The sequence below is a fragment of the Lytechinus variegatus genome, chromosome 3 (genome assembly GCF_018143015.1).
Source record: "Lytechinus variegatus isolate NC3 chromosome 3, Lvar_3.0, whole genome shotgun sequence".
NCBI classification, from domain to species: Eukaryota; Metazoa; Echinodermata; class Echinoidea; order Temnopleuroida; family Toxopneustidae; genus Lytechinus; species Lytechinus variegatus.
In genome coordinates this window covers 29,879,853-29,893,844 of record NC_054742.1, presented here as the reverse complement: position 1 = coordinate 29,893,844, position 13,992 = coordinate 29,879,853, and the positions used below count along the sequence as shown (strand labels likewise).

General features: G+C 33.0%; 1 protein-coding gene across 1 annotated transcript in view; it reads right to left on the bottom strand.

The window, feature by feature from the left end:
- Positions 1 to 13,992, bottom strand: part of LOC121410722 (protein DENND6A-like) — a 51,513-nt gene that overhangs the window by 9,799 nt on the left and 27,722 nt on the right. The window contains exons 6-14 of the mRNA XM_041602991.1: positions 12,897 to 13,002; positions 9,297 to 9,439; positions 8,696 to 8,812; positions 6,927 to 7,084; positions 6,265 to 6,356; positions 2,019 to 2,087; positions 1,590 to 1,654; positions 780 to 923; positions 276 to 385 (exon numbers count right to left, since the gene is read on the bottom strand). Of these exons, the coding sequence (XP_041458925.1) occupies positions 276 to 385; positions 780 to 923; positions 1,590 to 1,654; positions 2,019 to 2,087; positions 6,265 to 6,356; positions 6,927 to 7,084; positions 8,696 to 8,812; positions 9,297 to 9,439; positions 12,897 to 13,002 (1,004 nt within the window). The remainder of the gene's footprint in view (positions 1 to 275; positions 386 to 779; positions 924 to 1,589; positions 1,655 to 2,018; positions 2,088 to 6,264; positions 6,357 to 6,926; positions 7,085 to 8,695; positions 8,813 to 9,296; positions 9,440 to 12,896; positions 13,003 to 13,992) is intronic.

Sequence of the window (13,992 nt, the reverse complement as noted above, 5' to 3'; positions counted from 1 at the left end):
TCAAGAAGATAACCTCTCCTTCATAAGCACTAGTTTGCGAGTTCAGATTTCAAAGTACAATATACTAAGATGTCATAAATGCATTAAAGTCCATTGCTTAGTAACAGGGCTATGGAATATATTTATGATGTATTTAATAAGGGAGATTGTATTCTTTTTTTAAAAGAAAACAGTTATCTAGCATGAAATTACACAAAATATTATTTATCTTGGTGAGTATGGGAGGTAAGAAGTAATAAGAAACAAGTTGATATCAATGGTTGGGATGTACTTACTTGTAGAGTCCCACCCAATCTCCTTTGAGTCCTGATGTGAGTTGGGGTCCAGAATGTTCCAATGTTTTCAGAAACTCCTCAGCATCAAATGGCTTTAACCTTGGGGGATGCTATATAGTGATATATAAATACAATATATGTATGTTACAATACCTTAAAACAAGGTAATATGACTATATCCCAGCTATCATAGATAGCAATCATGTGTCCCATTGCACAAAACTTGAAAAATTTTAGCTAGAACTCTATTTTAGTATAATATGAAATTGCCATTACAAAGGTGACCCATTCCGCACCAGGTGATATAGCTATAATATACCTGTAAACAAACCTGAAACTCACTCCTAAAGCTAGCACAGGTCAACAGCAATCTATAAAAACTTGTTGCTTGGGGCCTGGGACAGATTGCCTCATGACAGGTTTCACCAGAGCACAAATCATTGAAATAAAACTGTCAGAGAAATTACCAACCCCACAGCTTAATCGGCCCATATGTCAACTCACCTTCCAAGGAGAGATATTCCTTTGAAGAGGCATGAGACTAGCTACATATCTTTCAAGTGGAATCATGAAACTCTGTGTAAGCTCAAGGAGATGTCTCCGTAGCATGGCATCCTGGACTTCTGTAGGTCTTCTTGTCTGCATGCCCTGTGGGTAGTCAATATAAGAAGCATATAGCAATTCTTTAAGAAACAGGCAAATTATAAAGGCAACCGAAACTTTGATCAATATTCTAATAAAATCAGAATCATCTTTCCAGCTTCTGTTGTATAATCATAATTGTAAATGTTACACAGAAATAGCCTGGGTTTTACAGACAAAGCAGTGTGTTTCCAAACATTATTGATAGAATATTAATGTCTCAATAGCATTCAACTATACCATAGAATTCTTCAGGTAGGCATATCTCTCCATGTTACAGGCTGTTGCCCACTGGGCACTATAAGGCATGGTGTACAGCGAGCCACAGATACTTCTTTTCTTTTTTTAATTTAATGACCTAGGAAAAGATATGATGTTCAGTACCTCTTATCAAAAGAAAACATTTCACCTTTTGGCAATGTTAATTCACCCTTTACAAGAATCCAACTATTATGTCACTTTAAAGTTACTTGACCAAACAAATTATTCATGCTCACAAACTAGCAGGTTTCTGAAATATGTGCATTTCTAAATTTGTGACATCCCAAAATGTAAGTCCATTGGAATGTATTATTGGAGGTGCCTATTCATTTAAGATTCACTTATCTTGGAGAACTTTTTATATAAAGGAAATTACATCACTCATCTTGTCAAAGCCTTTGAAGGACTTACCTTTGCTAATCTCTTAATGATACTCTTGTCTTTGTTCAGGAATGGTTTATACTGTGTGTAGACACCTATAAAATAAATCAAATAATGAATGATTATCTGTGGCAGAATATCTTTGACGAAATAAAAACCATGTTATTTGTGAATCAAATTAGAAATACCTTCTGCAATGAAAGTGCTAAAAAATGTCACTAATAAAGAAAACATTTCAACTCATTTTAGCATGTATTCAATGAAAGAGAAAGAAACATATAATTCAAAGATTGACTGAATGGGAAAATTGTATGTTTGCACATCAGTACTTGCATATACTGTTTATCAGATTGTAATAGATATTATTCGCTTTGCTCCATTTATCCTCACATCACCTGTCCAAATGTTTACACAAGGAATTTCAGTCTACATATAATCTTTATCTTTTTAAATAGTCACCTGGCTTTGACTCTAATGTCTTGATACTCCCTGGCTTCTTTGGTTTCAGAGCTTTTGAATTCTTATCACCTGCAAAATAAAAAAATATATATTAATGCAAGATTATAATATCAATTGTTAGATGTTCACTAGTTTGTTTCATTCAACAATTATGAAAGCTTGAATACTTGTAACCAGAGGACAAAAGGCTTCCTGTCATCCCAGGTAGTTAAATATAAATAAATAACACTATTTCTTCTTAAAGCGCATAGGGACATGCTATGCTATGTGTGATGCGCTATACAAGAATTGGGCATTATTATTATGATTAGTTGTGATAATGAAGATTACTGCCTTACTAAAGGGAACATCATTATGAACTGAGCTTGGTATTGAATCTTGATCCACTGAATCAATAGACCACTGCCAGACCAACTGACCCATTGAAACTCTTTTTCATAATGTATACAAAAGAAAACAAATCATTTTGTGTCTGAGCAGTTTAATGCAACGCATTCTACATCCAATGTAGAATGGACTTCATCAAATATTAATAAGACAACAATATTTCTTTTTAATAATGCAAAGGCAACAACTTCTTGTTACTAATACCTTAAACAATATACAACACTGTTTCCTGGAATACTTTTTTTCACAATCCCTATTTGAGGTGCAGTTCAGGTGAACAATGTACTCATTCATGACAGGAACTATATCATATTTCATTTCCTTATTCAGAAAAAACAAAGGGAAAATTTTGATCATTCATTGCATAAGATTTTCTATATCTGATCATCTGATGACAGTTTGATATTTCATCCTTTGCTTCAAGTATTGCATGGTATTCTGGGTACACTATGTGTGTTATATACCGAGGGTTTTTTTATAGCAAAATCAGTATTCTTCGTAACTTCGTGACCTTTTTTCTCACTGACATAATATCCACATTGATAAAAATGACAATGAAAAAAAGATAATGAAAATTCATATTTTATTTTTGAAAATAGAAATACTATGAAAATTTATTTTGCCCAACTGATCATGGACCCAGCAGTCATTGTGCAGCATCAGATCGACATTGCTATATCTCTAAAATTGCTAAACGCCAAACAGGGTAGCAGCAACTCCCAACTTTAAATTGTTTTGTCTATTGTGGCCATGAGTTTTTGAGGTGGATGTGGCTTGGACAAAGTTACCATGCAAGCTATAAACCTTCTCAGAATACAATACTCAGATCAAATCATACGATAAACAAACTAAGAAGAAATGTCCTAGAAACTAAGTTCATAATCTAAATGTAACTCGACAATTCTCTGAAAATGCTTAATACCCATCAGTGTTGTAGTGCCTTGATGCTCGGCCTTGGCCTTAAGGCGCCTTAAGGCCTATTTTTTCAAAGCCTTGGCCTTGAACATTCAAGCCTTGGCCTTGAGAGGGCCTTGGCCTTGAGGATTTTGAGCCTTGAAATTTCAAGGCATTTTCAAGGCATTTTCAAGGCTTTTTCAAGGCATTTTGTATTTTGTACTTTCATTTGTTTTATAAAAGTAATTATAAATGTTTCAATTGTTCTGTATATCTAATGACACTAAATACTACCAGTCAGCAGCAGCAGAAGCAGTAAGTGTACTTAGCAGTGCCATCAATTGCAATTATCATCACATAATTATGTAACAAAGAGAAGTGATGAAAATTAATATTTTTATTGGTAATATGATGTAATCATGACTAATAAGGATAATGACAATATCAATAATAATGATAATAATTATGATTAGGATTATAGTCAGTGGCGTAACTACAGGGGGGGCACGTGCCCCCCCCCCCCATCAGCTGACTAAAAAAGGAGGAAAAGAGGGAGAAAGGAAGAGAAACATAGTGGGAAAGAAGACATTAATGTTCATTATAATGTTATAATTATGTTATGTTACATTACATAAGAAACATTTTTTTCATATAAATGAAACATAATTGGCTCAGGACATATATGTCTTCATTGTTCCTGGTTCTCCCATTGTCTTTTTACCGAGATATATAATCCTGTTATACTAAAACCTCCCGTTTTCAAGTCAATATACACCAAACTACCAAATATATTTCCTCGCACTTCAAGTTATTCTTTTACATGTACAATAGTATGCTTCTTTTTCATGAATACTTTAAGTGATTGTCCCATTTTAAGGTCTTAATATAAAACATTTCCTGTCCGTGCTTACATTCGCAGTAGTGGATTGGTGAAAGATGTCTGCTCTCCATCAATTCCTAGAATGAGTCCTTAAAATGTCCCTTTTTCTGTTTTCTGATCTAAATATCAAAAATTTTCGGCTCGCGCTTCGCGCTCGCATCATTTGGTTAGTGAACTACGTAAGGTCTTCTTGAATTCCTACAAACAAGCCTTAAAATGCCCCTCTTCAGGTCCGAATTTCCTAAATTTTCAGCTTGCGCTTCGCGCTCGCAAGATTTGATTAGTGAGATGGGTATGTTAATCATGATTACAAGTGCTTTATGTGCATGTTATGTGCATGTAATTCTAACAAAATCAGCAAGCGTTTATTGGCACTCCCATTAAATGACTATGGTGAGATGTGTATAATCTTAATAGATAAAAGATTCCTAAAATATAGTCCTTAAAATCTTCCTGTTTGGGGTCAATATTTACAAAAATTTCAGTCGCATTATTTAGCGAGACAGGTACGTATCATGATTACAAAAGATTGATTGTAATGTCCCTTTTTAGGTTTGAATATCAAAAATTTTAAGCTCGCGCTTCGCGCTCGCAATAACTGACTAGTGAGATACATGTCCGTTTATTGGCACTGTCCTTATAAAAATATCTCTATTAGGTCAGTATACCTGGCAACTGGGCGCGCTTCGCGAGCTCACTAGGCAGTTCCAAGTTTTTGCTGGTGTCCCCCAATGCCGTGACCCACGGTACGCCACTGATTATAGTGATTTTATGACAGGAATAATTCTGACAGATCTGACTGCAATTTTGAGAACAATTTTCATACTTTAAAAATAGCTTACTCTAAAGAATGATAACAAGGTTGATTTCTATTCCATTAGGTTTTCCTTGTATTATTTTCTTTGACCAACAAACTTCAATTTCGTCATTTCCAAATGGGCTATGGCATCAATGGCATGATGAGCCAAAAAGTTTTTGAGGGACCAAGCATGGCATACAGAGCAAAATTTTAGGTTTCAAAATCAACAAATTTTTGGATTGTGCTTGCATAAATTATTGTTAAGTAAGGTTCGCATTCAATTTACACAAAAAAAAATGCCTAGAATGTCTAGTTTTTAGGTCGGAATATTACAAATTTTTGAGCTCGCGCTTTGCGCTCGCATTATTTGATTAGTGAGTTATGTATCCTATTTATGAGTCACCAAATGCAGTCCAGAACAGCTTCCTTTTGTGGTCAGTAAAAATTTCAGCTCGTGTTTAGTGCTCGCGTTAATTTGTTTAGTAAGATGCACACCTTTTTCATGATTACAAAAACAGCTCGAAATATTTAAATTTCATTTCTTATTACATCTTATTACAACATCTCGCAAGGATGCCCTTTTAACAGTGATTAGCACCATAATTGACCCAAAATCGAGTTTTACAACTTCAAAATTGATTTTTTTTTTTTCAAAACCACTTGCTCGCTATGCTTTCTATAGCGGGAAATTAAAGCCTAAATCAAAATATCTGTCTTATCAATTAGAAATCACTTAAAAAAGCTTTGCTGAACTGCACCAAAATTCTCATTTTGACTTTGTAAGTGCATTTTTTGCTTTGACCTCCCCCCCCTCAAAAAAAAAACATTCTGCCTCCCCTGTACCAGGTAGAGGAGAAAGACATATGTTGAGAATGGGCATGCGAGGATCAGATCACCTTGGTAACAATAATTATTGCAATGTGAATCGCCTAGAACAATAATTAAATGTTTTTATGTCTAAATCTACATCATGAAATTATTTTCGTTTTAAATGTACAAGGGTCAAAAATTTTGCTCGCTCACACCTTTCATACATTTGGTCCTGTGTGTCATGTATGCCGCCTAAGCATTGTTGTCTAATTTTTTCCATATATTGTACAATTGAAATGCCTTGGCCTTGGCCTTGAGGTTTTCAGGCCTTGGCCTTGAGTTTCCATGCCTTGGCCTCAGCCTTGGTTATTGAAGCCTTGGCCTTGGGTATTAAAGCCTTGGCCTTGGCCTTGGAGGTTTGAGCCTTGACTACAACACTGAAAATGCTTAATACCCATCAAAACAACAATGCTCACCATAAGTTGGTTCTCCTATCCGTACTATGTGTGGCCAATGTTGTAATGTCTTGGCGAAGAATGGATTCGTCACTCCAAGAATTACTGAAGGCCTATAATAATAAAAGGTTGCATAAATCAAAAGTTATATCTTTTTTCAAAATCATTCTTCATAGACATTACACAACACAGTAATTCCAGCAAATTCTCACTTGCGAACCCTTCTAACCATGCGCATTTCAAAAAAATGTATCTTATTACTCATGTCCATTGACAACCCAGCATAAAAACCATTCCAATAAAGGTTTCCTTGAAAGATGATTAGCCACTCCAAGTAAATACCCAATATAAACGATACAGCTGCTTTCCTGCAAGGAAATATATGTCAATCATAACTGAGGGCTAAATATAGAATGATAATGCATACATCAATTCATGAAGAATTACATATAAGCATGTTAACTAATAAAGCTCAATACATACCCACTAGAAATAGAATAAGTATGACATCCATAATGACATATTTCTACAGCTCCATTACCAACTTGTATGAATAATTTGCATGATAGTATACAATTTCTTTCACCTTTCTTTGAACCTTCACAACTTTTTTTAATCGTATGATTATACAAAACTAAAAATGATTTAAGACCTCTTCTAACCAACATTTTGGTTCCACTTACGGTGCTTGTGTTCTTGTTGTATACTCTTTGAATTCACTGTCATGGATGGTGAAGTACGGTCTGAAATCACACATAAACCTTAGAGGTGATATCATACTGACCATTGCATGGACTGTATCAGCACACATACCAGGACCTGGTGCCATCACAACTAATGTCTGTGATATGGAAATAGTAAAGTAAAATACAGATCATATCAATCATCCTTGTTTACCCTTTTCCAATCTGCTAACCCTGCAACCATTGTCACATTCTTAGAATTAGAATTAGCATTTGCCTGGAAATTGTTTCACATGGTCATTAATTATTTATATATTTATTGTAGCATTCTTTGTTTTTAATATGATAATAGCTCTGATGCTGGACTCTGTGTTTTCTTGAAAGCCTTTTGTGCTCTAGGACTATCCTTAAATCTAACAATTATATTTAATACTTAATTTTAGGAGGTGTTCTGTTAGAAAAAGTTTTGAGGCAATACACAATAAATCAAGATAAAAGCATTATGGAAATAATAAGGTCTGCAGAAAAAGATTGTAACTATAATGACCCCTTGATAAGATACTGACTTTTAAATTGTTCTAATCCCATTAGGTTTATACAGGCATCACCAAATTCATGTGTCAATGGGTAAGAATGATAAAGATTGCTTAGGAAGTAAATATTAGGACAATTCTGGCTTGCATTCCTTTAATATGATTGCATGTTCGATAAAAAAAAATGGTGAACCATGAATGCAAGTCAAAATAAAGCCAATGGCCAGAATTAACAATGGAGTTTTGAATCCTTGCTTTGAAACAATGGTTTATGCAGATTTTATGCATTATCATGTTTAATCCAGTGCGCATCTTGAGAAAGTATTAAATAATGAAAGTATGCTTTGACCACAATGCTTGATGATTGTTACTTAAAGGACAAGTCCACCCCAACAAAAACTTGATTTGAATAAAAAGAGAAAAATTCAACAAGCACAACACTGAAAATTTCATCAAAATCGGATGTAAAATAAGAAAGTTATGGTATTTTAAAGTTTTGCTTATTTTCAACAAAATAGTTATATGAACGAGCCAGTTACATCCAAATGAGAGAGTTGATGACATCACTCACTATTTCTTTTGTATTTTATATATGAAATATTTTGATTTTCTCATCATTGTCATGTAAAATGAAGTTTCATTCCTCCCTAAACATGTGGAATTCCATTATTTTAACATTTTGTGCTTCAGGCAAGGAGGTCCTGATTGTCAAATTCGTAAAAATTGAAATATATTGTATAATTCAAACAATAAAAAACAAAAGAAATAGTGAGTGAGTGACATCATCGACTCTCTCATTTGGATGTAACTGGCTCGTTCATATAACTATTTTGTTAAAATAAGCGAAACTTTGACATGTCATTACTTTCTTATTTTAAATCCGATTTTGATGAAATTTTCAGCATTGTGCTTGTCTGATTTTTCTCTATTGATTCAAATCAACATTTTTCTGAGGTGGACTTGACCTTTAAGTAACAGGTCTCATAAACAATCTGTTTTGAATTGAGTCCACCGTTTATATTAATCAATTTACATAAACCACTTGCTCATTAATGCAGTTACCTCAGTGACAGGCATGAACTCAGTGAACCGTGACAAAGAGTACATTCATTATTGCAGCTCTGAACAATACAAGCTGAATAAATTGTAATAAGTGCATGAAATCTACATAAAACCATGGATCAAACGTCGTGTTTGTGAATTGATGCCAATGGGATAATACAGCCTATGACATACCTCTCCAGTCAAGACAAGCTCCCATAGAAGCTGTATGTGAGGTATAACTGGATGAAGGCATCTGAACATCTCAGGCTCACTGATGGAAGGCACAACAGTAAGAGGCGATCCCATCAGCTGTAATACAATGAAATACATTATAGACTTTATCGCTTTTAAGATGAAGAAGAATGGGGGGGGGAGGTAAAAGAATAGAATACTTTAGGCATATTACTTTTGATTTGTGCTAACATGATGAAGTTTATGACTGCAGTAAAACTACTTTGGTTCATTCTTCAGCTTTCAAAGTGCATCCATTTCAGAAATAATTCAATGAAGAAGGGTGGTCACTTTTAAGGGGTTGAAGTACTGTCATACATACAGTAGTGTGTGAACAGTAGTCAAAGTCTAATAGCCAGCTGCTATAGAATAACGTTTCTAAAATGTTACCTTTTTAAGAAATATAGGACCCACACACATACATCACAACCTTTCATATCAAACATGTTAAAAGTCGGAGCTATTCACTGATAAATTTGCTCTGAGCCAATCCGATGAAAGGAATTTGTTAGCTAATCACTGACTATTTGTTTCATGAAATGCTCCCAAATTGTTTCCTTACCTCAACCTGTCCCTTGGCAACTGCTGCAGCACTGGGTTTGTCTTGCCTTGATGGGATACGAACTTGAAGGACACAGCCCATAATGGGTAAGTGAAGGGTCTTTCCTGGGCAAGGTGATGGCCATTGGTCAATATCATGGCAAGCTGAAAACAAGAACAGACATGAATACAAAATAAGCAATGACAGGTGTTCTTTAAAACAGGAATGGAAGTTGAATACAAATAATGGTCGGTGAGAGTATGAGTAAAATTTACCCACACAAGTGCTACTTTAGGTCTACACCTACCTTTGGAACCGTTATAAAATACTTGAAGTTGAAGGCCAATGACCAAAGGTACCAAGTGTGGGATATTGCACCAAAGCCCATACAAGCCAAGATCACCGGGGTGGTGGTGTAGGAGTTTTCATCAGAAATGATTTTTACTTTGTACATAGGTGTGATCTAGATTTTTTTTCGGAATTTATGGAATGTATTTTTATTGAAATTAAATCATCATTTAAAAATGTAATATTTAGCGTAATTTATAGACCGCCAAATTCATCATTGCCTAATTTTTTAGAATCTCTTACTACAGTACTAAATAAAGTTTCCAAAGAAAATAAATTATTGTATGTTTGTGGTGATTTTAACCTTAATTTATTAAATGCCGATTCTTGCCCACAGGTTAGTGAATTTTTAGATGTATTTATAACCAGATCGATTTATCCAGTCATTCATATTCCAACTCGAGTATCCAGACAATCTACTACTTTAATAGACAATATATTTACAAATGATATAAACAATATCTATTCTGGTATTTTTTTGGTTGATGTAAGTGACCATTTCCCTGTGTATTGTATTCATAGTCATTATATCAGCAAAAAAATACAGTATCTACGAGGCGCAAAATAAATGATGTTAATATAGATGATTTTATTATGAAATTAGAAAGGATTGTATGGAATTTTGATAGTAGTGATCCAAACATTATGTATAATACTTTTTTAAATCAATTCTCAAATTTATATGATGAATGTTTTTGTAAAACTAATGTCAAATGTAAACGCCGTAAAGATAAACCATGGTTCAATGATGACTTGAGAATTATGTGCAATAAAAGATATTTGTTATACAAGAAATTTATCAAAAATCCTACTACATATAGAGAAAATAAATACAAGTCTTATCGTAATAAAGTTAACTTTAAAATAAAATGTATAAAAAATGAGTATTATAGAAAGTTATTTTTGGATGCCAAATACAATCTTAAAAAATCTTGGAATATTATTAATACAGCAATGGGTAGAGTGAACAATAAAATTGTTATTGAAAGTATAAATGTTAACAATGATAAAGTAGTTGGAGATTGTGATATCGCTCAAGCATTTAATGATCATTTTGTTAATATCGGTTCAACTCTTTCAAATAGTTTGCAGTTAACTACCTGTACTAGACAGAATGATTTTGTGCAATATTTGAATAGAAACAATAACACTGCTTTTTTTAATCCCATCACTCCAGATGAAATTATTAAAATTGTGTGTAATTTTGATAGTAATTCTGCTGCTGGGTATGATGAAATTAGTATGTTAGTCATTAAGAAAGCAATTCACATTCTCTGTTATCCCTTGTGCAATATTTTTAATTCTATTTTAACTACTGGAATATTCCCTGATAATCTTAAAATAGCATGTGTTGTTCCAATTTTTAAAAATGGATCAAAGTCAGAATTATCTAATTACAGACCTATATCAATCTTGCCAGCATTTTCTAAAATTATCGAAAAATGTATATATAATCGCCTTTCTGATTTTTTAGATAAACATAATGTAATGACACCGTCCCAGTATGGATTTCGTCCGGGGCATTCCACATCCCATGCTCTAATCGATTTGGTTTATAAGGTTTCTCATGCTTTTAATTCTCGATTCTTTTTATTTGGTTTGTTTTTAGACTTAAGTAAAGCTTTCGATACGCTTGATCACTCTATTTTGTTAGTTAAGTTAGAAAGTTATGGTATTCGTGGAATTTTGTTAAAAATGTTTGAAAGTTATTTGGCTGATCGAAAACAATTTGTAACTGTAATAACACTAAGTCTGAATTGAGGAAAATCGGATGTGGAGTGCCTCAGGGATCTATTCTGGGTCCACTTCTTTTTCTTATTTATATGAATGATATTTGTAATGTCTCAGATAAGTTACAGTTTATTCTATATGCCGATGACACTAGTGCTTTCATGAGCCATGATAATATTAATACTTTATGTTTGAATTTTAGTATTGAATTGCAGAAAATCAGTAAATGGCTAATCTTTAATAAATTGATTTTAAATGTAAAGAAAACACAGTGTATGATTTTTACGAATAAGAAAATTGATTATAACGATTTGAATATTAAGATGAACAATGAAAATATAAAAGTTGTACAATCTCTAAAATTTCTTGGTGTACTTATTGATTCTAAATTAAATTGGCATGAACATATTAGTGAGGTCTGTAATAAAGTTTCAAAATGTTTAGGTGTTTTATATAAATTAAGATTTTTTCCTAGAAATATTTTATTCATGATATATAATGCTATTGTTACTCCGCACCTAAATTATTGCAATGTTGCTTGGGCATCTTCCACCAATTACTCGATGTTAAGACTATTTCGTCTGCAGAAAAAAGCAGTTCGTATTGTCTTTCATGCCAGTTTTCTTGCCCATACATCACCTATTTTTCATGAATTAAAATTGTTGAATATATACGATTTGAATAATTTAAATACAGCTATTTTAATGTATTTAATATCTAAAAATGTTGTACCTATATCTCTCATGTATAAGTTCACTCTGATTTCTGAAATAACTTCTTATGATATGCGAAACCCGTTAAATTTTTATTTACCTCTTTTTAAAACAAATGTTGGCATAAATTCAGTTTTTACAAAGGACCAAAAATTTGGAATGCTCTGTCAGAAGAAATGAAATTAAGCCCTTCGTTAAATGTCTTTAAAAAGAATTATAAGAAACTACTATTACAAAATTACATGTAAATTATCAAGCTCATTTTTATCTTTGTGTCTTTTGTTATGTCTGTTTAGGGTTTGTTAGGTTTTGTAAACTGCTTAATTTATTTTATATGTATCATTTTGTTATTCATTTGAAATATGCTCTCTTTTCTTTTGTTTGTATATTACTTGGTTTTAATTGTTTGTATTATTGGTGGCAGCATTTTATAAGACTTCAATGTTCTTCCTAGATGTCTCCACATTCTGTTTTATTTATATATATTTTTACCTTGTAATTGTTTTTAATTTTGAATGAAATAAATTGAAATTGATTGAATTGAAGTCAGTGTGTATCATTTGTTTTATAACTAATGCAGAACATTGATATTAAAAAAATAACCCACATCTCCAAAACCATGATTATGCCAAAATATATTACCTGTCATCTGCATTCATTCATGTACCGGTAATTAAAATTGGGTGTAGTCAAAATTAATAACTAGTCACATGAACATTTTAAACCAATCTATTCATCAGGATCCACTTTGTCATCTCATAAAACAAACTAAGAAGTGACATAATGCACTGTAACAAAGTTTACTATGTAGTTCATTAAACATACATACCTGCTTCTATTGATGGTTCCCCATTGTCGAAATACTCTGGAGCTACCAGGCTAGCTAACTGGGTGAATAACGATGTGAAGGGTAATCGACTCAAGAGAACTAATGACTGAAATGAAAATAAAAACAAGAAATTCCAAAGAAAATAATTAACATGTGTTTATAAACTTGTTACACGTACAGTACATACCAAAACAAACTCAGTTAAAAGTACTTAACAAAATTTTGATTAAAAAAAATCTAGTAAATATCATTGTTCCAGTAGGGATGTATCTTTGAAGGTTTCAACCTTCATATTGAGAGTATCTGTGAAATCACTTTCCATAGACACCTCGGCCTATCAAACAGAACATGTGCTCTTTTCTTTAAAGTAACAAAGATACACACACAGGGTTCCCACAGAAATTTGAAAACAGAAACTGAATTGCTGCTTTCCATGACTTCACAGGAGTTATGTAGAATTTGGGATGACACAAAACTGGATAAAAATGGACATCATGAACAACAATTATAAAAGTAGAGTATAATCAGAGTATGAAGTGTTGAGAGAAACGACAAGCTGGAAAGCTGCCATAGCCAAGCAGTAATGGAATTCTATGACTTTTCACATTTTTTCCAATTTTCCTGACTTTTCCCCGACTTTCCATGACCACAAATTTTTCCAGGATTTTCCATGACTGTGGGATCCCTGCACACAGTGTATGTCTAACCTTTTGGAATCAAGGCCTTCATATGACAAACAAACATTAAATCTACATTCTGCATTCAGTTTACCTTTTTTATGTGTGTGTGTGTACTGTGTAAACATCAGTCTTATAAAATGATGTAGAATCATAATTACAAACAAACAAATTTCTGTCATTAAACAAAAAGAATAGCTATCTGTTATTCCAATAGGGCAACATTACGTTCACACCAAATATGCTTTGGTGTCATTTATATCTACAATATACATGGAACTATGGGGTATATGATGGAATACTTAGGGGACAACCTATTCCTGAGGTTCCTAATTATATACAAATGAATAAGAATAAGTATTTTTATCAATATGGGAGTACTATGGAGGTAGAAATTTATTTCTACCTCTATGGATTTA